The 27,131-nt window shown below is 45.8% G+C and overlaps 1 protein-coding gene across 27 annotated transcripts in view; it reads right to left on the bottom strand.

Moving 5' to 3' along the window:
• The window catches only part of LOC139050998 (uncharacterized), a 458,593-nt gene that overhangs the window by 44,238 nt on the left and 387,224 nt on the right, over positions 1–27,131 (bottom strand). For 26 of the 27 annotated variants that reach the window (XM_070527963.1, XM_070527975.1, XM_070527974.1 and 23 more), the window contains one exon: positions 7,762–7,897. In XM_070527963.1, the coding sequence (XP_070384064.1) occupies positions 7,762–7,852 (91 nt within the window). In that variant the 5' untranslated portion in view covers positions 7,853–7,897. Of the gene's footprint in view, positions 1–7,761; positions 7,898–21,021; positions 21,842–27,131 lie in introns of those variants that run through there. The other variant, XM_070527967.1, reaches the window with a different exon arrangement.

Here is a 27,131-nt window from a genome sequence, read left to right as displayed (position 1 = left end):
AATAGCTATCAACGAGGGTGAAATCAGCGGTTATGTTCGTATACTTAAGTAAGGGAAATTAAAACGAAAGTTGTACAAAGGAAAATTTGCGCTGATGGGAGTCGAGCCAGCAACATTCGCAAGAGGCGTTCGATGTTCCATTATAATTGAGGTATAGCAGCAGCGGTCCCTGGGTCCACTTTCTTGTGTATTTGTGTACACGCACTAAACGTAGCCCTGGCAGTGTTAACAAGAGGCACTCGTGACCATAACGGCACATTTTAGGTCTGCAATTCAAACGAGGTCCTTCAGTTTTCACAAAAAAGAGTATTATAATGTGAATAACATTCTTAGCATATTTGAGGGACACATTTGCTATATCTAGCCTGTTTACTCCGTCTTTGAATGAAAAATGAATTTCAAATTTTATCCGGTGATCCGCATATTTGAAACCGCATCACAAGGGCTTCTCAAACGCGACCTCCCGAAGCCTCAGCTTTGAGCCACAGAGTCAGTGTGAGCCAGTGTCAGCGTTAGTGCGTACCGGCACGTCTCGAATCGCGGAGGCCACACAAAAGGAGGGGGACTTCGCGCCGAGTCCGCTGGAGCGCCGCTCAGTGGCGCATCGTGCCCAAGGTGAAGCGCGAGACAGGAGCCTGGCTGCAGTGCGCAGTTCATGCATGACACGTTTCAGCGCTGGCAGCACGGCTTGTTGTTAGATCACTCGAATGCTATCGCATTAACGTCGGCAGCCATCGTGAGAAGGGTTCTGCAAGAATTCCTCACGCGACCTTTTGATTTTCCAGTGCTTATGCCACAAAAACTGACATCCACTGCAGACAAAATTGTATTGACATGCAAAGGGAAACTAGCACGTTGCTTTTACAAAAGCTTTGCTGAAATGCAGAGAATCTGTGAATAACGGGTGCTCTTGCGTTCGATGCATAATAAACTACGTCAACGAAGATTTAATACGTGAGTTTCCGAAAAAGAAAACGGATGCGACAACCGAGTTCTCAACGGCACTGTCACCGCGCTAAAGGAAATTCCTCGGTGACCAGCCCCGAGATAAGGCAACAAGAAAATCATCCGCACGTGACGTCATTGCGCAAAATGGAAACAGAAAGCATATATGAGTAGCACTTCTTCACCACTTACGAGCACAACGCCCGCGGTGTACCTTGTCATCGCCTGCAGAAGTGCTCGGGGGCAAAGTGCCGAAAAGAAAAAGAAAGCTAGAAGTGATAAGCCAAAACATGTCTTAGAGGAAGAAACGCCGTACGTGAGTTATGACCGTAGCGCACTCCATTTGCTGGCGACTCTTTCCAGCACCTGTTCCCCTTTGCGATGCACCCTGAGGGAGTCTCGCGAAGTTGCCGCATATATCCGCTGTTTCAGTATCTCGTGGATAATGCGTCAGTTCGCAAGGGATTACGCCACTGCTCTCTGGCGTGAGAGCGTTCGCTTTGTGCATGTCACAAAGAAGAAAAGAAAGCCCATTCTATACCCTTCCCTTTTGAGCCCATTCTTCATGGCGATCGGTTTCCATTTATTGCTGACCCGGCCGTTATTAATCAAGACTCGGGACAGGACAGTCCTTCTTGTTCTATGACGCAAGTCACGCGTCGGGGTTTTCTGGGCGGCGGTTGAGTCATTTGTGGCGTTCTTCGCAGGTAAATCACTACGCCGTAGCAGTGGGCAGACTGTCACGTCTTGCCCTGTGCGTGTATCTTCACCGTAGAGCACATGCGCCATGTGGGGGATAAGGTCCATAGGTTGCGCAATGGCCAGTGGGGATGGCCCCACTGGCCATCGTGCAACCTAGCGACCCGTTGGGCCTTTTCTGAAGTCGGAGAAGTGCAGAGAAAATTTAGTTTTGAAGAAACACTCAGGAACATGGATAACAATGAATGGGTGGCTAAAAGTGCACAAGTGTCTGTACCTAAATAGTGCGGACTCAGAATGGAGGGAGAGGTCAAGAAATGAAGTACAGGGTAATTGAAAGTGTAAATAGGCAACCAGAAGAAATCACAAAGAAAGTAAGAGAAACAGAGATAGCGATTTCCATGCAAAGAATGGAAACAGAAACGACCATGGAGATTTACAAGAGTGGGAAGAAGTAAATGTGCTCCAATCGACGCTTTGGAGGTGGTTGGGTAGCCAAGCTGCAGTATCATCTGATCCGATAGACCAATATGACGTAGCCTTGAACTGCGTTCCGCCGTACCTGAGCACGATGCCATTCCGTATATTGACGTTGATGTTGCTGTCGGTGTTAATCTGTTCACGCTGATCTTCGTGAGTCATCAGTATATATATATGCATGGCCTTTCAATAGCACTGTCACAGCAGAAACAAAATCAGTTGATAGGAGAGTATATGAAAGTGTAGTTACACCCCTCCTTGCTTCGTATGCTATAGTTGCCACTTCCCGGCAACTGCAGCTTATGCAACCGTAATCTTTACCCGAAAACACTTGCGGCGAACGCTATGCCTGGAGGCGAGCTTTCTGGCTCCTCTTTTTCTTTCCCCTTGAGGGCCAGCACCACCACGCATGCGCAGGGGCGAGCGCCATCTGTTGGAGTTGCAAGGAACCCAGCGGCGCGCGTGGCACGTGGCTCCCGCTGTGATTGGTTGAGTTTTTTTTTTGGGTGGAGACGCAGAAATTCCGGAAATTCTAGTCACATACAGCTTCGGTGTAAAATATTTGCAGGGAAAACTTGTACGATAACACACAGGGCACTGCCTTACCATTTGAGACTCGAGCTGGTTACCTAAGGGCAAAAACATACCGGAGCAAATATTCGCAACAAGAACAGGAATGTATTTGTTGCAGCAAAAATCTGGAAATCACTCAGCACATCCTAATAAATGCGAAGCGATTAACCAAGTGAGATTTGGAAGTAACGTACATCTTTCGGAACTGCCATTAACAAGAGATGTTTAGAGTATCGGTAGAAATAAGACAGGGAAGAAATACGACCGGATTCTTTACAGGCATAGATAGCGATAGCGATAGTGAAAGTTCAAGGTAAGGTAGCGATACAAAGTAGATATACAAGTTTTGAGGCAGAATCATAACATTATGGAGACGTACAAAAAAAATTTCTAGAATGCAAAACAAGTGCATTACACCTGATTAGATCAAGCAGGCTGACTGACCATTTGTCACCGCCCGTTTCAGGAAGGATGCCTAAAATCATCTTCCTCATCACTATATGTGAGTGGACATTAAACGGTCTATGCCGCTGTTCGCATTCATAGAAAAGCCTGCGATATTCGATTGAATAGCACACCGCGCAGAATATAAGTCTGTCAATGCTGCGTATGAAAGGATCGCGGCTCGTGATAGGCTAATGAATAAACTCAGAGAATTTACGATCGCAGGTCGGAACGTTGGCCACTTTGAGAACAATGCAGGAACCTTAAATGTAAGTCACGTATAATTGATTTATAGAGTGTCTCATAACGAAAAATTCTCCTCAGCAAACGAGTTTGTGAGAGGTTTTCCTTAGATTTAGAAAGTGGCGTTTCGACTAGGTAGTTGAGCTAAAATGCAGAGAGAGCAAACCGACAATACGAAGGTGGTTGAAGAGGACACCCAGATATGTCTTCACGTCTCCAGACATTAGCATTCGTTTTTTTTATGCTTGCACCGAACTCCGTAAGTGGAGGATATGTTTTATGCTAACACTTCTTAATGGCTACATGAGAAATCTTTCTAATCTTCATAAGCAGCCATCATTAGCTTTATGCTGCTTAAGCCGCATAATGCTGGCTTCACATTAGGCTTAGTAGGCATGCAAATGACATTAGCACGCACATGTTCGACCGAGTGAAAGAAGAAAGGCTCATTAAGCACAGGGCGTATCCTTGTTTGCTTGTTTCATCAATTTCGTTCATTATCGTTCATTAACGCCTGTCATCATCTTTGCGCTACGAAATTCGCCGCTGATATTACATGGCGGTAAGAAATTATGCAGATCCGACGCGGTGTGGGAACCCAGGTCATGCGAAGCAATTTGCCGTTAAGTCCAGCATCTTTCAGGGTTTTGCAATTCACTGACCAATAGATACCACGAAGGAAAAAGAAAATCGCACGTGACCTAATGGGTAGAAGTCTCGGCTGTTGATCGGGGCGACCCTGGTTCAATCCCTCCATCAGATGCGGAATTTTCTATTGAAGACGCCTAAAAGGAGGCTAGAAATGAACCCACTCCAGAGTAACTGGCATGATGCCAATAATACCAAGAACGAAATGTAAACGAACAATTTGAATTTTCCATTTCTGGAGTGACGTTAGAATCGCTTTATCGCCCTAAACAAGAATGCCAAAGTAAACTCCTGGACGGCGTTTTACATGCATTATAAAGCCTTCGGCAACGCAATACTCATGGTACATGCTTTACCTCGTTCCCTTTAGGTTTCACCTATACATGGAAAGTCTTTGCAATAGTTTCCCCTTCAATCAATTCGTAAACTTCGAACCACCTTGAAATTTACGTTATTATTCCTATTGTTGATTATTGCTCATTTTATATTACTTTAATTGTTTACATCGCGAGAAAGTGTGATGACTTTGGCCCCTATATTTAATTCCTTTCCGGCGCCGTGGCCAGGTAGTTTAGAACCCTGCAAGATTTTTAATCAGATTAACTTCCCGGTTAAAGCAGCGAACTGCTCACTTAAAGGCAAATATTCGTCAGACGGAACATTTGGCTAAGGTGGAGCAGTGCAATCTAGAAAAAAAAAAGAGCGCTGTGTGTCTTAACGGAACAAAATAGCAATGAAAACAATGGTTGTGTGGCCCAATGTAAGAACGTTGACATGGCAAATGGACTGGTTCAAAATGCTCTTGTAAATTGAAAGCAACATAATAAGCAATAGTGTACGAGCTCAAATTAAATGGTCCGAAGAGATCAGGGTTTGAAGTTGTTTAAGAAATCGACTGATTTACAGACGGAAAGGCTTTACTAAGCAACTATAGAAAATAATGTAGCTAACCGGTTATGTCATAACGCGTAGTGACAGCAAGAGAGCCACATGGAGTAAAAAGAAGAGGAATGCATATCATAAACAGTAAAGTGCATCTTTGTGATTTCTGTCCAGTGTCGTTATTGTGCTGCTAGCATGGCAAGCACGACAGCGCTTTAGCCAATTACCAAGAAGTTACCCACAACTTTCCACGCCGAAGCTAAACCAATGAGAAGGGCTTCGCAGAAATTAATATTTCTCCGGGACATTCTAGGGCGATGGTTAAAACACTTAAGGAAATAACCGACCAACAAACAAAAAAATTGCTGTTTAAGGAAGTAGGCTGCTGTCTAGCTCACTGGCCATATAAAAGCTAAGCCAAAAAAAAAAAACGTGAGAATCGTTCCATGGCACTGAAATGTTGACCGACTCCATTACAGTAAAGCGTGTCAGAAATTCGTCGATCGTGAGAGAGACTGAAGAGAATTAGCTGTTTAAGGGAATAGCTAGTTATATGGTTTTCCGGAAGCTGCCCCTCCTCCTTTGCCAAACACAGTAAGATGTGTTTCACAGCATTGAAATGCTCGCTGAGCACTATTGAGATGCACGGCTTTGAAATTACCTGATTGCCACAGAGATGGCCATTTGGATGTTTAAAGGCTAGTTGGCCGCGGTGCTTACTGAGAACAACTGCTCCCCCTTTGCCAAAAACACTAACGTATGTTTCATGTTTAACAGCATTCAGATGCTCACCAACAACACTGGAGAAACCCGGCTTTGAAGTTACCTGATCGTGAGTAAGAGAGATAACAATTAGCTTGCTTAAGGGCTAGCTAGCCAAACGGCTTTCTCGAAGCGGCTCCTCCACATTTGCCAAAAACAGTCTGATGTATGGGCTTCACAGAAGTGAAATCTTCCCCAGCGCCACGGTATAGGGAGACGGATGTTACGTTACCTGACCAACCAAATAAAAAAAATGAGATGTTCACAAAAGTTCATGTCTAGCTAGCATGCTACAATTTCTGCACCGAAGTCGACACAATGAGCAGTGTTCCACAGCCTTGAAGTGTTCGTCTGCGACACATTAACCATCGTTTTAAATGCTTCATAATGGAACCAACCGATGCCCAGAGCAAGGAAAAGTGGCTGTTTAAATGAGTATCTATACTAGCCAACTAAGCATACTTCCTTCACACAAATCAATCATTGAGTGGTGTTCCGCCGTGTTCTAATACCCGCTGGCGAGACTAAATGGCGACAGGGTAGAAGTTAATGGACTGACAAACAAAATAAAGATAATCAGGTGTTAAGAAAAACTAGCTACCACGCTTACAAATCGTGCTTCCTTTAGCGTAGCCAAAGGAGTCGCGAGTAGCTACCACGCTAAGAAATCGTGCTTGCTTTAGCGTAGCCAAAGGAGTCGCAAGTATTTATTTACTTGTTTATTTATGTATTTATTTACTTATTTTTTGCATCCTCAGGGTGAAAGGCAGCACTGAGGTGAGTAAGTATTCACAAGGAATAGGCGGTGAAACATGCCGTAGGTTGCAGTATACAGAGTGTTCTTTTAGGGGCGACAAAACTTTGAAAAACACGGTCTTTCCCAGTGATGAATTTCCCATCGGCAATTGTTCAGCGAGCTGGTTCCACTGCTGGACTAATTTACTGACAGACAAGCAAAGTAAATTTTTTAAGGATATAGCTAACTTTTGTTTTTCTTAAGTTAACGCCATTTATGGTGATTTCGGAGCATATAAGCGTGGCACATGCTGCTCCTCTGGCAAGGTGATTTTGCTCATATTGTTCATAACAGATCCAACAATTGAGAAAAAAAGGACGGCAACATTCGCCTACACAAAGTGCACTAGCTATCTTCCTAACTAATTGCCCTACCTTCAATTACGCCGAAGAGGTATTACGCAACGTTGCCATACTCACGGGTGACATTGTATGACGACAAGGTGGAAATAAAGTGACAATCACGTTAAAGGAAATTAGCTATTTTAAAAAGCTACCTGTCGCTAACTAATCCACCTTGGTTACCAAAGTCAAACGAATAATAAGTATTTATTTATTTATTTATTTATTTATTTGCGTATTTATTATACCCTCAGGAAAGAAGGCATCAAAAAGGGTGTGTTTATGAACAAAAGAATAAAGGATAAAGCAAGGTAGGTTACAGCATATATGGTAGGAAATGTCCCCCGGCAACAGTTTAGTATTACTAATTACGTAGTTACTAATTGGCAAAAAAGGTAAAGAAACGCGCCTGTTTAGGGAACAAGCTAACTATCTAGTTAACTAATCACACCTCCTTTAGTACAGCCAAAGCAGCTGGCAGCGTTCCGCATTGTTGTCATACCCGCGAGGAAAGCTGTATGCAGACAGGGTGGAGCTGAACTGACGGTGAGACTGACCAAAGAAAATGATCTGTTTCAAAAACTATGTCGCTAATTATGTATGCTTGCTTTACCCTAGCCCAACGTGCTAAAAGCATTTTGGTTAATTAATTCTTCATTCATTTTACCCCTTGGGCGACAGGCATCAAAGAGTGGTAACAAACAAAGTATAAACAACGAAACATGCAGTAGCTTGCTGTTATGGGAGGCCACAATGTTCCGCAGTGATGAAGTTGTTTCCCGGCAACAGTTTAGTGCGCCTGGTTTGACGAATTGACGGACTGATAGCCGAAGTAAAAAAAAAAGGAGAGAAGCGGCTGGTTTGGAAACTGGCAAACCATCTAGGCTAACTAATCCCGCCTCATTCACTAAAGCTGAGTGGTGTTCCGCAGTGCACTCATGTACTCACCGGCGACGCTGTAAGGAGACGCCTCCGCCATGGCCTCGACGAGAAGCAGTAGGCAGAGGAAAGTGGCGATCCACGCTAGACACTTGTCCATGTCGGCGCTGCTGGAGACGCGGTAGCGGCTGCCCAGACTTTGAGCCTGCGGGGGTAACGACAAAAGAGACGGGTGCGTCGCTCTGAGCTCCGGCCGGGCAGGTCCCGTAGGCGGGTGTGCGCGCCCCGCCTACGCACGCGAGCGGAAATAGAAGTTGCGTGCAGCGGAGTGCGAGCGCGCAAGCACCGTACGTACGCACATACTCCTGTGATTTACGCGCCAGAACCACGATTTCAATATTACACTCGCCGTAGTGAGGGAGTCCAGATTTATATGTGCCATCTGGGTTTTTTTACGTGCGGCAAATGAACAGCAAACGTGTGCGTTTTAGCATTTCTCCGCCCGCCGAGATGCAGCCACCGGAGCCGAGATTTGATTACGCCACGTTGGGCTTAGCACTGCAACGCCATAGTCGCTAGGCCACCATGGCGGATATGAAACATTGCCGTCTTAACCGCGTTCCGCGTAGGTTCCCCACGTGTTACACGTGGTTATGCCTATGCGAAAGGACATTAGGATGCTCAACTTACTGGAGCTTATGCGAAACGAAATTTAAAAAGTATTATATTGTAGCAGTGACGAGAAGATTCCCCAAAGAAAGAGCTGACGCTCTAATACTTTGGTTCCAGATAGGCTGCACTTATTAAACAGAACATCTTAAAAATATGTTCCACTTAGTGCAAGCTACGTTAAATGAGATTAACAGGGTTCGTATCGGCTGCATGCGCCGGCGAGAACCTGCGCTGTACCCTTCGTACTTGGCATGTGGGATCTGCGGCGAATTATTCACACGCTCGCTTTTCGAATTCCACATTCTTTTCCAGTTGTCTTCACTCTGCAGCGCAGAGCAAGGTATAGCAACTTTACCTTGCTCGAACTGCGATCACACACACACACACATATATATATATATATATATATATATATATATATATATATATATATATATATATATATATATATAAATATATAATGTTGCGGGAAGGCCCAGCTTCAGGGAATGTCATGAGATGCAACACCGTAAGAACAAGGACACAAGAAGCAACGAAACACAGACACAAGAGCCAACTTTCACCAGCGGAATTTGAAATCAAGGATAGGTTGCACTTGTACTCACATAACAACACGTTCATAGCGATTTGAATGCCCCTATACTACAATACAAGCAAGCATGAAAACGATTTCAAAGCTATGCTTGCTTTCCATGCTTACTTGTATTATCATCATCATCAGCCTGGTTACGCCCACTGCAGAACAAAGGCCTCTCCCATACTTCTCTAACTACCCCGGTCGTGTTAGGACCCCGGTCTTGTCATGCTTATTTGTATACTGTAGTATATATAGGGGCACTGAAATTGCTGTGCACGTGGTCATGTGTGCGTACAAGCACAACCAGTGCCGCAATTGAAAACCATTTCCTTGAGTGCTTGTGCGTGTGCCTCGTTTCTCCTTATGTCCATGTTCGTGCTGTGCTAACTACAAGTCCTTCCATTCCATGATGACCAGCCGACAAGCTCACATCGTTTTTCCCAAGTTGAGTCCAGCTTGTGCTCGATACAAGGCTCGCAGAGTTGTGCGAAATTCCTGTCAATAATACGGCACCTGATTATCGTATGGGGTGCTCATAGTGTGCTGCAGTATATTTGACGTGTTGTGTTGCATTTTTCTTTCGCTTTCCCTTTCCATGTTTTTATCTTTCCTTTTTTTCCTTCCCAGTTTTTTCTCTCCTTTTCAAGAGGATGTACGGGGTGTGCCTTTCAGAAGGCGATTGCTACCTTACTCATTGTTTGTCTGTATGTGTGGCATTTACGTATGTTTAGATGACTAATAATAACACATTGATCACTGCGTAACCACGAACGTGGAAACTGGCCGCGCGTCGCTCTAACCGACTAGTCAGTGTGTCTGACCAAGAGTCTCACCAAATCTCGCTTGCTCGATAAAGAATCACGAAAGAACCTACCTGATAGCCGCCTTCGGCTAAGAAACTAACAAATAGAAACGATGTTTAGGTCTGCACTCGAGAGCTCTGTTCACAATATCGTCAACATGAACAATATAAACAAGACTGCGGTGTAGGGGCTAGAACTTCAGAATCTTAGTAGTTTGTTCATGTCGGTTGGCGTGAGTTCTGTTTTTTTTCATAACTAGTGGTCATACGCTGACGGGGCTACTATGAAAACAGACGCCTACTATGGGATTGTCCCAATTTCCAGCAATGCTTCACAATTACCATCAGAGATATCACCGGTCTACAGAGACGCACCATGCTCGATGGCTCGTGCACTAGCGCCGTTCTCTCTCTCCAAGTTATCTACTATGAAACGCTGTATAAACACAACAGAACTACGCGGGACCAATAAGAGAGCAGGATTGGGTGTTATAGTAAAGCTTTACTTTTTCTCGCTTCTCCCGGACGTGGTGTAGGCTTTCTGGACCGCTCTTTTTTTGTTGGATCCGTTTAGTCAATTCAGTTTTACCAAACGACAGCAGCTTTGCTACTGCTCAGCAGCATCTTTGGTACTTCATTATCATCTGGAACTTGAAGTCTATGCCACTTTAAGAAAGAAAATCGACAGTCCAAGGGAAAAGCTACGTTTGCTAGAGGTTGAGAAACCTCGGTTAACTTGATGAATGATCGTCACAGGCCAAGTGAAAGGTCCCAGCTTTTAGCAGTCTGAGGGCAAGGGGGTTCGCGAACTACAGGTGTACCGAGTACGGCGTAGGGCCCTCAATATCGTTGCACATAGGATTTCGCTAAGTAAGCCGGACGTGTTTGCAGGAAATGCTCCACTTAGCTAGTGCAACTTAAGTTCAATGAGGTTAGGAGTGTACTGCGCGCAACTCTCGCGAAATCAGTGCGTACGGCTGTGGGCGCGCGAATGACGTCACATGGCACTCCCCCAAGAACGGAAAAGCTCGACGCGAACGGGCCGCGACCTACGCGTGTCTCGACTAAACTTGTGCGACTCTCCTGGGACGGAAGGGTTTCGGCCTGTCGTTGCAACACCTGAACCTGAGCCGAGGGAAAGAGAGAGAGGGAGTGAAACAGGGCGCAGCAATACGCTAGAGTGCGTGCACTTGAGCTCGTTGCAGAGTGTCGAGGCAACGTCAATACGTTCCGTTTGCCAGACGCCACGTTCCCCCTTCTTCGAAGACGTTTCTTTATTTCTCATCCTTTGGTTTCTTCTGCATGTGTCAGGGCAGATTGAACGAACCCCCCGACACTCTTTTATCGCTTGGGATTTTGTAGTCCGAGGCAACCCAAGCTACACGCAGGCACATCCGACAGGCTCGAGTGATGGATGACGCGGATGTGTCCGACGTCGTGTGCTTTCGAAGAGGACGGAGATTTCGATATCGGGCACGAAATCACAGGTTGACGTGATCTACAAGTTTCTTTCTTTATTTTTGCGGTTGTGGCTGCCCTTTGAGGCTAACCACACGTGAGTAGTGGAACTGTCGTGAGGGCGGAGACTTGTTCGCTTTTTGGAGAAAAAAAAGCACGCTGGTGGGAACGTACAGTTTGCCGAGACGTGTTGCCGTCTCCGTGTTTTATTTTTTTCATTGAGAAACTTCGGAGAAAGGAAAAGGCAGGTGAGCGTGGAGCGAGAGACAACGTGGAGCACTTTGCAGAAGGCGTTGTCTAAAAAAAGAAAGAAAACGTCAACAGCAAGCAATCGGTCGAAGTTGCGAAACTTGTTGGGAAACTGGAGTCGCTTTGACGCCGCTGGCTGGAGCGAACTCTATAGACTTGGCACTGACGGCCTAGAGTTCGCTGACGCAAGTGCTTGCAGTTGGTGCGGGACTGTTTTGCGTATTGCGCTAGAGACGACCGCGTGGGGAACACTGACGATGCTGTCGTAACACGTGAGCGAACGCATTAGGCAGATCACTGAAGATTTTCATGTCCAACGAGAAGGTAATTTTTGCGCAAACTATGCCTCCTGTGTACTACTGCACTATAATTCATTCAAGCTTGTTGGTTACTTCCAGACTGAGCTAGTGTTGATTGCTTTCGCCATCTTTAAATGTAGAGGGAAAGTTACGCATGTAAGGGTGGTGAATGCGCACAGTCATTGTATGTTTCTTTTGTTTTTGTTCGTGTTTTTTTTTAAGTACGTACATGCTTCCTGTCTGCCTGCTTTTATATTGGTCCCTCGTTCTCAGCGTCTTTTGAAAGACGAAATAAAAACCGATTGGCCAAGTGTGCTACTAGGAGAGAGCTTTAGCATAGATCATTGTGCTTGCGTTAGCATTAGCTCGGGTTTCCCTTCCGGTATTTTGGTGGCCGTCGGAGATTCCTTTTTAAGGAAGCTCAAAGTGGCGACCGCCGCAAGCGCACAGGAAAAGCCGCAGCCTAAGAAAGGTTGTGGTGATGCCGCACATACATGCAGTTTCGCACAACCTGAAGATAGTAGGACGCAATGATGAGGTGGACGTAGTTTTCACAGCCCCCAGTAAGCTCGCGAAGTTGTGCCCTCTAATGCGTAATCGGAGCGAAAAGTGCGCGAAAAATGCATGTGAGAAGAGACACGTAAACCCCCTTGTGACTTGCGCCACTGACGTCGTTTACCAAATTCCGCTCCGATGCGGTAAGTTTACATTGTCCAAACGGGTCGATGTATAAATGACGGACTCGGGGAGCACTAAGCATCTTTAAAAGGCTGTAGGGGCTGGTATGCACCTACGTGCAACCATCAAAGATTGCGGTTGCACTGCGCTATTTAGAAATGCATCAGTTTTCAACCAGCCTAATGACACACTGGCGATAGGAATTATTGAGGCTGACCAGATGTACGCACAATCAGCCACGCATGTCACTGCCCCGTCAGTTGCACTGACGGATAAAAAAATTTGTTATCTGCTTGGGCGTTAGCATGTTATGCAACATTTGTATGCGATTATGCATTAGCTTTCTAATAGCATTCCGGCTGGGCATATGTGGCCCTTCGCTTCCTGGATAACGTTTCATTAAACTTCAATGGTAAGTGAGCCTTTGTCCTGTCCAGTCCGTTTCCTCCCGCCCGTATTTACGCTCAACGACAATACATGATGCACCAACTGGCACAACAGTCTACGCTTCTGCTCTTTCTGGGAATTCATTCCAAGTGGATTCGCCTTGCAATCTGAACACCTACAATTTGTAGAATGCAATATGCGCCGTAAAGTAATTGATTCGAAAGGTAATGAGCGGAGTTTTGTGAATTCTTTGAATACGTGGTCATATGTCTCATGCAAGCAATGTCCGTCTCACGGACTAATCCCGCACAAGGACTAGAATTATGTCACCTGCAACAGGCTATTTTTAAATATGCTATAAACCTTAAAAATGGTCACGCTGTATACATATATGCGGTCGCGCTATCGGTGTTTATCACTGCACATTTTCGGGTGATGTTTTCTTCTTTCTTGCTTTTGTACGTGGGTGCATAACAGCTGCACCTCGAAATGACTAGAGGCCCCCCCTATTGCGATGCAGGTGCAAAAATAAATGAATGAAAGAATAACTATAAGGAGAAGGCATACCATCAACGAGCCAACTGTTATTTCAAGAAAAAATGGTAGCACAACCACCGAATTTATTTCGCCAGAAAAACGACGACTCAAAGTCTCCTAGTCAGCGCAGGCTGAAAGTTTGGAAGTTGGTGAAACTTCCAAAGCTAGATTCTCCTCCTTTTTTTGGGGGGGGGAGGGGGCAATGCCGTCTCCTCACGTTGGGTCTAATCTGTGTCCGCTTCCTGCTCCCTAACCGCGCTTCTCTAGTCGGAGTTTCCGCCTCGCCTCTGTCTCGTGTTCCGGCACTGCCACGTCCTGGCACCTCCGGCGCTGCACCCCAGCGTTCTTCACACGCACAGGTGACGTTCCGCCGCTTCAAATGCACACCGAGGCTTTGCGATAGGGGTTGAGTGGTCGACGTCGCAACCGGAGACAGGCTTCAGATGGCGGGAAACTAAGGGGGGGGGGGGGGAGAGGATCAGGAGGTGTGGGGCGCGAGTTGGTGTTTGACTGCACGGTGAGGCCGCTATCGTTTCAAAGCACATCCGACGCGGTAGCCTAGAAGTTATATATATAGCGTTGAATAACTTCAACCGGCAATGTCGTGGACGAGGGTTTGATCCAGGCATCGGGGGTTGCGTTTCGATGGGGGCGAAATACAAAAAAAAAAGGAGATACCGCTAGTGTTCCTAAATTTAGGTGGAAGAACCCCAGGTGGTCAAAATGAATCCGGAATGCTTCACTATGGCAGGCCTCATAATCAGATCGGGGTTTTTGCCACGTAAAACCGCAGAATAATTTTTTTCTAAATTGTTCAAGGCTTCAAAGCGAAGCTTTCACAATGAACCCTAGCAGAAGTTTGCTGGCCGTGGCTGCTGCTGGGTGTTACTGCTCTTTCCGGACAGCTCACACACGAGATAGAACTCATATAGCAAATTGGCTTACGTATGCGAAAACAGCTGCACTGCCCCGCGGATGTGTCGTTGATTGGCTGCGTCCTCCGCAGAATTACGGGCTGAGACAATGAAAGGCAGCCAAATATGCTCATTGGATGTGGGAAGTTCGGCAACTTAGATGGCTGCGCTACAGCTGGTAGCACTGTTAAACCTGAGATATGCTTTTCAAAGCTTTGATACGCTTTTCATCGCTTTTCAAAGAAGCGCTGTCTCTGTATACCAGTTTCCTTCTACGTACTCGTTCAGTCGTACCTATACATTCTATTAGCGAAACCTTCGACGCAGCGAGGTAGGGAAGGCAGCAGGAATGGTGTTATCAGCCCACGTGTTCTCATCTTCAATACGACTGGAACCCGAGGGCCGCCACCATTGTTAGGTCAAACTAGGTGTGTGGGAAAAGCTCCTTACGGAATCTCGCATATTTCCTATGCCTTAACAAACGCAGCTTTCTATGACTTCTTCCGGGGGGTTCAACGGGTCTGCGCAGTCGGTTGTTCCGATCCCGGAGATTGTGAAATCCACGGTCACGTGTACCACGTGGTTGGTGGTGGTGGTGGTGGTGGTGGCGTGCGTGCGTGTGTTTGTGTGTGTGTGTGTGTGTGCTTGTGTGTGTGCGTGTGTGTGTGTGTGCTTGTGTGTGTGCGTGTGTGTGTGTGTGCGTGTGCGTGTGTGTGTGTGTGCTTGTGTGTGTGTGTGCTTGTGTGTGTGCGTGTGTGTGTGCGTGTGTGTGTGTGTGCGTGTGTTGGGGGGGAGCGAGTCTACGCAAGTACGCAGTCTACGAGTCTATGCAAGTCTACGCAGGTACGTAATCACTATGCTGCAAAATCTCCAATGCTGCATCTGCAATGCTGCAATTTTGCATCCATCCATCCATCCGACATTTCTTGTCGAGGCAACGTTGTGAGATGCCTGGTATCCGCCATGGGTACTGTTTCTGCTGCGTTGGCTCGCGTGCTACGTCGAGCCATACAGCCTCCGCGTATTGTTAGAACGGTGCGCGAGGAGCTCGGGTAAAGCGCTAGACCTTGCTATTTCTCTCCATGCTTCGTCATCGGGCGAAAACTGCCAACTTCTACTACCAAGCTGTAACTGACGAATATGCAAATGGGTTGCTATGACACGTACGTGCGTGCTCATAGAGTACCTGCGAAAACCAACAGTATCCAAACAAAACCAACAATATAAAGATTTGTCCATGCCTGTATTTGAAACAAAGCACAGACGAAAAATAATCTATGAACCATCTTGATTTTGCCGCAAAATTATTTGGAGTAAAACCTCTAATGACAACCTAGATTAGCGCAGTCGGTTGCGTAGGATGACAAAATGGGTTGTGAACAATTACACGAGTCAGAGCTACTGTTAACGACTACAGGAGTGCGACTACCATGAACGACTAATCACCGTAAGTTCTGCATAATGCGGTCTATAAGGAAACATGCAAATTTGCCGCACTAATGCAAGCATTGCCCAAATACTTGGAAAAAGCGCAGGTATTACAATATTTTCGCTATTGTTTCGTGCGTGGGTTACGCTGACGTCGATGATTACTAGGGCATGTTCCGCTGAAAAATCGAAGATATCAATCGAGCACGCGCCCATCCGTTTCCTTATTACTATGCAGCGACAGTGGTCCGAACGTAGTCCTGCTGCCATGCTGCTAATTTCTATTTACCCAGTCGATATGCGTGAAGCATTTTATGAATTGTATTTCTCCGTAAAGTTTGAAAAAGGGAACGCGAAAAGGTCGTTCCTTGAGAAATGTAGCAATGAAACTAGGGGGCAATTAGGCAGCGCTATTTATCATTCGCTTTACTAAGGGATTAGAAAAATAATAATTATAACAACGGTGGTAAAATCCTTCGTTCCCCGAATCTTACGACTTTTTGCGACTTCTCACGCCTTTTGCTGTCTTTATGGCCGGCACTTATATCCCAGCAAAACGCTCTCGTAATTAAACACAACCTAAAAGTAATATAATCACAGAACTCGAACACACAATTCAAGCTTCAAGACCTTCCGTTCTTTCAGAGAAATTTGCTTCTGAGGCGAAGTGCTTTTCTGCCAACTTCAACCTCCCTCTTTTTCTGTATTTAGAAACGCTGGTTTATGTAGAATACCTTATTAGTGTTTGCTCTACAGGGAGTACAACTACAATGTTCTGTCTTCTGTTATATTGGGTGGGGCTGTTATGAGCACTGGTAAAGTAACCCGTGGAAATTAACCACAGCAGGCGGTAGTGGAGGCAGTCGATGACCCACATTCACAGGGTTCGTCAACTCAATTAATTTCCTTTTTTTTTATTTCTGTCTGAGTATTAGGGGCAATCTTCGTCTATAGAAACTAAGCATCGCGGTGTACTTTGATACACAGCGAGTGGAAGCTTCCCGAAGTGTATTATCGCAAGCTATCACTCGCATCTTTATTCATCGCCGATATAATCCGATACAAGTAACAACATTGAAAGCCCCCGTGCGCCAACATCACCCCTATTTACACAATGGAAGGAAAGCACTATTTTGGGGACGGTCCAGCTCAATATTTTTTATTTGTTGATCGTAAAATGCATAAATTTCCGTGCTGCCGTTAACACTGTGACATGCTCTCTGGGTGACTGATAATCAAAACGATATAGGTAATTTCGCTTTCACAAAAAGCTCATTTTCTCGCCGCACAAAGCTGAGTAGGATCGTTCCTGGTCGCAAGCTGTTACATTTTTCGCGCCTGTTACGCTGTTTAATTGTCCTGATGTGCCGATGAACGTCGAGCACTTATTGTGCCACTGTCATCGATTTCAGTCGGAAAGACAAACATTATCTATCGCATTGCGATGACTGGATGATCAGCCGTTGTCCGTGCAGGTACTACTCGAAGACCGTCCCCATCGCTCATCGGCCCACAAAGCTGTGAAGGCACTTTTGTCTTTCTTGAGGGTGACTGGCCAATGTGGACATCATTGACTCGCCCAGGCCCTCCACGTGCGTGCGCGTGCTCACAGCGGAGTTTACCCTCACTACCCTCCTTCTCTCTATCTTATCTTTCTATTCCCTCTTTCCCCTCCTCCGGAGTAGGGTAGCCAGCCAGACACATTCCTGGTTAGCATCCCTGCCTTCTCTTTTGATTTCCTCCTCCTCCTCCTTCTCCTCCTCCTTCCCTGTTGTGCCTATATTTAGAAGGCAGTCGCAGTGTGCTGGCAGGCACTGGCAATCTTCATTTGTCTTTTATTCTCACGCCATTTAGTGTGTTATAATAATGCGTTGTTCTATCGTAGAACATACTAAAATGAAATATGTTACACATTAACTTCACTGTGAATAGGTACCCGGAATATTTTATGGCGACCTCTCCTTTCATGTTGACCATGCTGTCAAACATTTCGCACATGAATTGGAAGTTTCTTTATATTTGCAATAAAGCAACCGCACCAATTTACTTTTAGGTCCTCGTAAAAGCATGTTCCTTCAATGTCTCTGCTTCTTTCTCCGCGCCGTTATTGTCGCAGTCCTGCGGTGTTTTAGTATTACTTGCACTGTTGCCAGTGAGTTGTCTGCGTTAAGAGTTGCACATTTTCTCAAAACACTTTTCTTAGTGGACACGGAGATAGGATCGGCGTTTGTGATGAATAGTCGCGTAAATTTATTTATTACGTGACGCGATCCTGCTCTGTCCAGCGGACGCATCCTGAATAGAGATGTGTGTTAGGACCTATTACTCGGAAGTACGTGAAGGTATATTTTACCAATGGATGAGAGCAGGAGAGAAAGAGACAAGGAGAAGGCAGGGAGGTTAACCAGAATAACGTCCGGTTGGCTACCCTACACCGGGGGAATGGGAAAGGGGGAAAACAAAGGTAGCAGGGAGAGAGAGGAGGGAAGGTAAGAAAGAAATTGCGGTGAGTTCGCTGACGTGTGTGGCCTTACAGAAATTGCAGTATTAGTCATATATGGTCGCACAAGCCCGTCGTCCTTAAAAAGCACAAAAGTGCCTTCACCGCTTTATGGGCCGATGGGCGATGGGGGCGGTGTTTCAACAGCGCCTGCACAGAAAGCGGCCGATTGTCCAGTTCATGAAAAGCTTTGGCAAGTTCTAGTCTCTCAGGGGTGTATCGTGGACAGTGGCACAGCAGGTGATCGATGTTTTCTTCGGTGCCACAGACCTCGCATGCTCCACTGTCAGTCACTCCAATTAATGCAGAGTGTGCCTTTGTGAAGGCAACTCCTAACCAAAGGCAACAGAGAAGCGTAGCTTCACGTCGAGGAAGTCCGAGTGAAGGTCGGAGTTGCAGGGAGGGGTTTAGTCGATGCAGTCGCGTAAGTCGTAAGTTTGGCGAGTTCCACTCGGTCACTGTGAGATTGTGTGCCAGGTGTCGAAGCTGCCTTGCGGCGTCTGTCCTCGAAAGCGGAATTTGAACGCTCTGCTCTTCATGATGTGCTGTGCGAGCAGCATTATCGGCGGAATCATTGCCACTGATTCCACAATGGCCAGGTACCCATTGAAAAACGACCTCGTGACCTTTTTGTTGGACATGATGAGGACCACAAAACGTATGTATCATTATGTTGTAAGCCACATAGACGCACCTCAACTGAACTCTCCTATGCGGCATCATCTTTATTAGTTTCAATGTCATTTTTAATTGACTCGTTTGTTATAGTATTGTCATTTATTACTTTATTTAGTGATTTATTACAAAGAGAGTGGAGTAGCCAATGTTCTCTATCACACAATCTCTCCACAGCAGCCCATGTATGATATAATAGAACAACAGTAACTAAACCCATAAATTAGGTAATATCTCTTTTTTAAGCTGCTCTAAGTATTGGAGGAGAAAGTTAAGATGACACGGTAATCGCTGTATTTTGCATTCTTTTAATTTTTTAAGCACACGTGCAACCTTGTGACCTTTCGACTTTGCCACCGCATATCTTAACAAAATTGGCGTCACTATCACAAGAAACGAGGTCGTTGCCTTTAATGTGCCAGACGTGGCTAGGGAGGACTTCCTTCAAGCGGCCTTTACGAGATAAACTTGCGGCGTTCCACTTTAGGCTTCGTCCTCATTATATTCAAGGAAATTACATACGACGTGATTACGATTAATCTGAGTGTCGCATTTTATACGGGGAATGTTTTGGAGACATAATCGGGAAAATTTTACCTGTTTCTAGCAGATTAGGTTTGCAGTTCTAGTTTTTACCGAGGCAAATGCAGGTAATAATCCAGCGTCCGCAGCGTTCAACGAAAAGGGAATACAAATTGTCACCCTAATTAAGGCTTGGCGCTAGGAGAGGTTAATAAAGCTATTCGCATCCGAAAAAAGGATTCTCTGCTCAATACCCTATTGCATCTGATGGAACGGGGTAAATCATCAAATAATGAATTATTAAACCAGCAAGATCGGAGACGCATGACTGAAGAAGTAAGCTAGTTTCAGTTATTTACGTTTCTGATGTTTGGGCGTCAGATTATTGGATAATTAAGACATTCAACAGTTAAATAGTTTCGCAAACAGGAGCTCGGGAAAAGACTTGCGTGTAAGATCGACACCACGGGTTTACCGCACGAAAAGTCACCAACACGCTCGTCCATCAAGCTTTGGGAAACATTCGCAGACTTGTTTGTTTTCGTTAGAGTGTTCGTGGGGTCAGACGAACTGGTTTTAAACACACACACAAAAAAACAGCGCTGAATTGAAGGGCTAAAAGTACCATTTATTACTTTATTTAGTGATTTATTACAAAGAGAGTGGAGTAGCCAATGTTCTCTTTCACACAATCTCTCCACAGCAGCCCATGTATGATATAATAGAACAACAGTAACTAAACCCATAAATTAGGTAATATCTCTTTTTTAAGCTACTCTAAGTATTGGAGGAGAAAGTTAAGATGACACGGTAATCGCTGTATTTTGCATTTTGTCACCCTTCAGGAATTCCTGTCGTCAAGATTTAATCACGTACGCCGCGAAAATCCGATTTTAAGGGATAAGGAGATGACGGCATACCAGGAGAATGTTGATTAAGCTGCGCGTTCTCAAAGATCCCTTGTTTTTCTCGGCAGCTCCCCGATAACTGCTTAGCGCTGCGAGTGCAGAAAAAAAAAGAGAACTTGTATGATTCGCTTCGCTGACTTATACAGCGGAGAATGAGATTAACAATTGCTTGTCCCTGATAAACAAGTGGCGTTGTGGATGCAAAAAAAAGTTTCGGAAATCCCGAGAAATGCATGAACGCGAGTACTGATACCTTAAATTTTTTTCCCCTTTGAAGGACAGCTTCCACGGGCGCATTCGGCAACGACGTTGCACTTGGGGCTAGAGGGAGTCAAAACAAAATTGCTTCATGTATGGGTCGGTGTGCATTGGAGCAAAGCAGAGCGCCAGGCATTGCTCAGTCATGATGCCGAAAGCCAGGTCTTTATGCAGAGAGTAAAGCATGTCAGATAGCTCGACAAGCAAATAAAATTTGGCGCATTAGAGATCCTCATACAAGCTGTGATTTAAAATTTACGCACACACACATATATATAGACTGGACTATTGCCGGCTGTTCAAGAATATGCCAGCATTAAAGAGTGTACGTTCCCTTGAGTCAAAGGCTCCCCTTCGTATTTTTCAACATTTCCCGCGCATCTCTTTGGCATTACATGCCACGTACGAACTTACAAGTGGCTTAAATGGGCCGTTGCTCTAAGAACGCAGTGAATAAACACTCACGTGCTTCGCTCGATGAATATAAGGATGAATGCGGTAACGAGGTGGCGAAACAGTTCCAGTTGGGGGGCTGTCCTTGAACACAGGAACAAGCGTCCTCCACCGGTGCCGAGCCTCAAACGCGTGAAGTGTCACCCCTCACACCCCACAGGAGTCTTTGAAGGGCGCTCACGGGTAACAAGAGTACCAAGAGTACCAAGAGCTTGGCTGTGCTACCAGCCAGGTGCGGTTCCACGCGAAACGCCAAACTGTAGTGGCGTGCAGGTGTCACGTGTCGGAGTCACACCGGGGGTCACACCCGTCGGTGGCTGCAGTTTGCGACCTTCGTAGATCTCACCTGGACCCCGCCCTGGAGCTACACGAACGTTTCAGATGACCGCTAGAACACAGAGTGTACCACGTCGAATGACGCACAACGTTTTTCAGCTTTGTCGAGGCGGTTGCTTGCACGCGCTGTCCGAAGGACACGGACTCCGCGGGTTCTTCGGTCGTTCAACTGTTTTCGGCGCACCGCTCCACACGCTTACGCCAAATGTGTCCAGTCACTTCCCGAAACGGGAAGGGTTTACGAGGAAAGGAAAGAGATGAAGAAGAGGGTCTTGTTTGCCTCACTCGAACGATTTGTTGACACGCCGTACTAGCCGCGACGGTGTCAAGGGTCATCTAACTCGAAGTCGAAGCGGCGCACCTCGTAGCATCGACGATGGCTCAGCGGAGGAGGTCATTGGACAAGCTGACCCGTGCTTCAGAGACGCTCGACTCTTGACTTCGTGAGCTCTTCGCCGGGCTATGAATCCCACTCCACGCGAGAAGGATGCAGGGGCGTCGCCTCGCTCGGGACACTGTTGGAGGGTGCTCCTTCTCCCCCCCCCCCCTCCCCGTTCTCATCGAGTTTGAATCCCGCTAAGCCAACTCTCCCTTTCCCTTTCCTACCGTTCCCTCACCCTAAGACACCCTCTCCTCTTCTCATCGAGGCCGACGAGGCTGTCGACTGAAGGAAGTGAAAGTTGAATGAGTGAGAGGGTCGCGGAAGGGAGAGGAAAGGATCAGAGGCCGAGCAGAAGGATGTTGTTTTGGCGCTGTTTGTGACGCTCTTGCGAGACTGGCAAAATAGACACCCGAAAGACAAGAAAGTTTCGAAACGAAACAAACGAGTGAGAGAGAGGGAGAAAGAGATTGTCGGCCTGGCACTTCTCCGAGTGGGAAACAGCGCGCTCGTTTAGAGCCGCTTCACTTCACGTGACCTGACCCTCTTCTCGTCTTAGCGCGGTTGAGCACACTTGCTTCTTCTTGGAGCTTTGCAAACCTCTCTCGTTTTTCTTTTTATCCCCAAAGGTTGGGCTTTGTTTTTTCTTTTCGCTTTGACCCGGCTGCGCTTACTACCAGAGCTCCGGGATGGGCGTTTAGGGGGCTCGACCCTGTGTTGTGAGAAGCTGAAACCTGCCGTCTTTCTTTCTTATTATTTTCTGTTTCAGGAATAGCGCCAGGGGACGCGGTGGCTTTGCGGGGCCTTCCAGAAGCTTAACCCCTTCCGTGTCTCGATCCTCGAACCGATAAACATAATGGCAAGCGACTCACATCATCGAATGAAGGACAGAAAGAAAGTTAAATTGATGTTTTTGGAAGCCGGCATGCATTGTGCTTATAGCCAACATCTCCGGCGCACAATAACTAAATAATATAATCAGATGGGTGAGAGCAAAAAAAGAAGACGGCAGAAAGAAAGAAAGTAAATATATGACCATGGGATGGGAAAGCTATGAAGTGCGGCAGGGGCAACTTTGAGCTTAACTCGTGGATTACGCCAACCTACCATAAGCCACATTTCGTCACTGACGTGACGAAGTGCTGATGAAAATGCGTTGCTGTTGTTTTTATTGCGCGGATCCTAACTTCATATGAGATTGCTGCTCTGGGGGGGGGGGGGGGGAGGGATGCCTTGAAGGCATGCTTATGCATCGAGAAATCGAACCCAATATAATCAAAGGTAGTGAGCGAAAGGGCGCAAAATGTGAGGTCATGGCTCCGACGAAAGAAAGAATAGGAAAAAAATTATGCTTAAAATAAGCACAACTGCAAAGTTGCAGCGTCAGCTAAACTAATCAAAGTCGTTAGGCTGAGTGCGCAATACTGCCTGCATTTTTATTTATTTCTTTCTTTCTTTATTTTTCTTTTTTGCCTAATTACTGTCTTCCCCACTAGGTAGGTAAGCATGCAAGTTGAGTCCGCAGATTTAGCAGCACGCGAAAAGTGAGCGTATTTGTTTTTTTGTTTTGTTTCTTTTTTTTGTGACCGTGCGCCGGGTTTCGGTTACCGTTAATGGGCTGTGAAATGTAAGCGAAATCTTCGCATAATTTCAACTGCACGCTCGGGAACGTAACACCTAACGCTGCTGTTTGAGACGTCATGTTCACAGCTCTCGCATGCCCTACTATATCTTGTTACTTCCTTCATTCATTCATTCATTCGTTCCTTGCTTCCATCTTTCTTTCATGCCTTCTTCCTTTCGCTTTTTTATTTCTTTTGCTTCATTCCTTCTTCCTTCACTCAGTCCTTCCTTCTTTCTTTGTTTGCTTGGTTGTTTTTTTTCCCACTTCATTTATTGCCTCATTAATTTCTTCATTCACTCTTTCTTCCCTTCCTTCTTTCGTTTGCTCCTTCATTTCTTTTTCTTTCTTGCTTTCTACACGGAAGAAACGGTAATACACGTAGCGCGTAAATATGCGAGCACAAAGCAAAGCGGAAATAAATATTTTTCGGAGCCGTCATTTGTGACAAGTCTCAGCAGCCCATCACTAATAGCAGTAATAGCGTCCTGTGCCCACGCACTTCTTTTTTTTTTCTTATGACGGGGGATGGGAGGGGGCGTACTTCACAAGGCTTTCTACAACCACTCAACGCTGTCTCTAATTTGACTCGTTACCTGGAGAGCTAAATGGCAAATCCCACACTGCAGCTTATAAAAGTACAAACATAATTTTTCGGCCAAGGCAGCGACACTTTCACGGCGTCACTGTGTGGAAATGAGACAGAGCTGGACGTTACCAGCAAAATGTTATACCTGTGTAACCTATGCAGCGTTTGAAGCTTCCACGTTCGTATTTATTTTTAATAGCGAAGCCCCAGCGGCTCTCTGGATGTGCGCCCGCTACATTCCTTGATGCTGTGTGCTGTAATGCTAACGCCGAATGCTGCTTTTATGCTTTAATAACTTTTCTAAAGTAGTACCCTCTCATATGGCGCGCTTTCCCATTTATACCGGAATGATAAGCGCAGTTGTGACTCGGCATATCATTTAGAGAAGCCACAATGCAGTGCGTAAATGTAGTCGTGGACCATAACGGAAACGTGCGTGGTCATTTTGGTTATGCACCGAGACTAACATTCAGTGTTTCACGCTTGCCCCAAAAAACTGCCGACACTACACTTTTAAGCTATATAGCTTCAGCGGGAAGTTCACGAGATGGAGTCCTTATCAGTGTTGCTAAATGTAGATACATCCCCCTCAACATAAAGACCAATGAGCAGCTCTTTAATTACATTTTAGCAAACTGCATAGCAAACGGTTCCGTCTGGAGATGAATACAGCGGTAATAGTATGCTGCATTCGGAAGCTGGACAATGATGATTATGATGAAGATGGCTGCAGGATAATCTATTCGCGAGTGACTTGCCGGCAATCCCTCTGCCAGAGCGCCATCTTTGAATGTTAAGATCTGTAGGCACGTCATTCAATGCGCGCCATTAACTATGAAGCGCACCGCGACGAAGGTAGAGATGATGCGCACAACGCTGCAAAACAAGACGCAATTGTCTGTAACTTACGAGCCACACCACCGAAGATGAGAAAAGTGTAGGAATGACTCATGAATATGGGAGAGAGAGAGAGAGAGAGATAGATAGATAGATAGATAGATAGATAGATAGATAGATAGATAGATAGATAGATAGATAGATAGATAGATAGATAGATAGATAGATAGATAGATAGAGAGAGAGAGAGAGAGAGAGAGAGAGAGATGCAAATGAGAGAAAGGCATGGAGGTTAACCACAGCTAAAACCTCCGGTTAGCTACCCTGCAGTAGTGGAGGGGAAAGGGGAAGACAGAAAGAAGAGCGATTACAAAAATAAAAGCGCGAAAAAAATGAAAAGGGAAGGAATGGGATCATTATAGGCTTTCTAATAGGCCACTGCCACGTAAAACGGCCAACAAAGCCTTGACCGACTTTCAGTGCGACGATAGTTCGTGTCGGCATTCCAAGACCGACTGTTCTGAAAGTGGCCTGTCGTCAAGGCGTGCCAACGCGGTCGCTATAGTGACAGCCGGGCAGACCATAAACTATTCAGTACACAATCGTTACGTGTTATCAATGAACCTCTGGTTTAAAGAGAGCGCTCGCGTTTTTATCGATACGTTCCCTCGTCTGCGACTTTTCTTTGATGTTATTCGCGCTGTTCATTACACCAGGTAGATCGGGCCGGGAGTCTGATTTCAATCTGGCCATTTCGAAGGCCTCGAGCTCTGGAACCGGTCGTTGTGAGTGGTCGCCTATTGTCACGGCTCTCACCCCGGGGCCTATGGAGAAATACCGGCCCTAAGCTCGCCACTGCGGGGCAGCACAAGTCTTTGCGTAGGTGATTGGAAAGCTCCTTTTTCGCGGAACTGCAGTCTCGAATGGGCCGGCTTCGATGGCGCGGTCGATTTGAAAGCACGCGGAGATGTGATCTCACTTCTCTAAATGCAAATGGGTTGATCGTATAACGCTATATCTGAAACGAGGAATCGGTAAAGCACACGAAGCGTGCAGAAAGGAAAGGCGATAAGAAATTATAAAAGAAAAAAAAAGGAAGACGAGTCTGCGGGGAAAGGTTGGTCGAATTTCGAACTGAAAGTGCCATACTGTAGTCCACTTCAGAATCGGATTTCAGCGCGTGCCTTATTCTAATGCAAACACGCCTAGTCCGTTGAAAGCGGGGCAGACCGGGCAGTACTTTCTCTCCAGGAGAACTATACGCCTAAGTGAAAAGTTTCACCCTTGCCCGATAAAAAGTGCTCTTGGAAAATATTATTGTGTCCTGTTTCTTGATAAGCATGTTTTATCTCTCGAATGAACTGCTGCAAAGGAAGGTAACTTAAAGGCTCAGAGAAGTGTAAGCGCCGGTGTATTAAATGGCAACTCAGTAGATTTTTCGATGTCCATTGATCTTATTAAAATTTTCAATATACGTTCTCCTTTGCACTCTGATTACCAGTACCAAATTATGCGGCTACGGGTCACTCAGTTTTCCTGAAAATGAATTTTAAAGATTGGTTGCGTCCCCGACTCATGACTTTCTACTGGCCACCCTGTGTTTGTGACGTCGGAGACTACGCCGCCATTGTCGCTGAAATCGTCGCTTAAATCGCCGCTGTCTGGTTGGGAAGATCTGTGCAATCTCCCTGTGTCGTCAGGAGACACAACCAGCTTCGCTTCTTTGGCGTTAGCGCCAAGTATACTGGATGTTTAGCAGGCGTTCTGCGTGTTTCGATTATGGTAGTGTAGGGTATGACGTCATCCACTCATCGTGATGTCATGCGAAGCAGCTACCCCTTTCGGTTTCGGTAACTCGTTTATTGCTGATATAAATTATTGATGAATTTCTGAGCAAATTGAACCACCCTACCGGTAACAAGACTGTCAATGCCATTTGAAAACGACAATTTACTAACACCGGTAAAAAAACGCTGCAGTTGCCCTTTAACCACGCAATGCTCAACGGATATACCGAGCGTCCCAGTTAACATGGAGCAAGATCTAAAAAAAAAAATAAACCAATGGCTCTAGAGAAATCGTACCGACTGCATAGTAGCGGCAGTCGTGTGTACTTACAGCTAGTATGCCTTTTATCTCGAAATATTATTTAATTAATTGCTTTTGATTATTGTATGGGGTCCCCTAGCACATTCCAATTGACACGTTTGCGATTGCTCACTGCGCCATAAGTGGATCCTGAAGGTACTTTAAGTAATCAAATAAAACCGGAAAGCATTTTTCGCAGATTTACAGGTTCTTACTAACGAAAAGAGGAACGTTGCATCTTCACTGACTTCATCATCATCATCAGCCTGGCT

Source organism: Dermacentor albipictus, chromosome 10, assembly GCF_038994185.2.
Source record: "Dermacentor albipictus isolate Rhodes 1998 colony chromosome 10, USDA_Dalb.pri_finalv2, whole genome shotgun sequence".
NCBI lineage: Eukaryota > Metazoa > Arthropoda > Arachnida > Ixodida > Ixodidae > Dermacentor > Dermacentor albipictus.
Note: the sequence above shows the minus strand (reverse complement) of the source record. Positions and strands in the feature narration are given on the sequence as shown.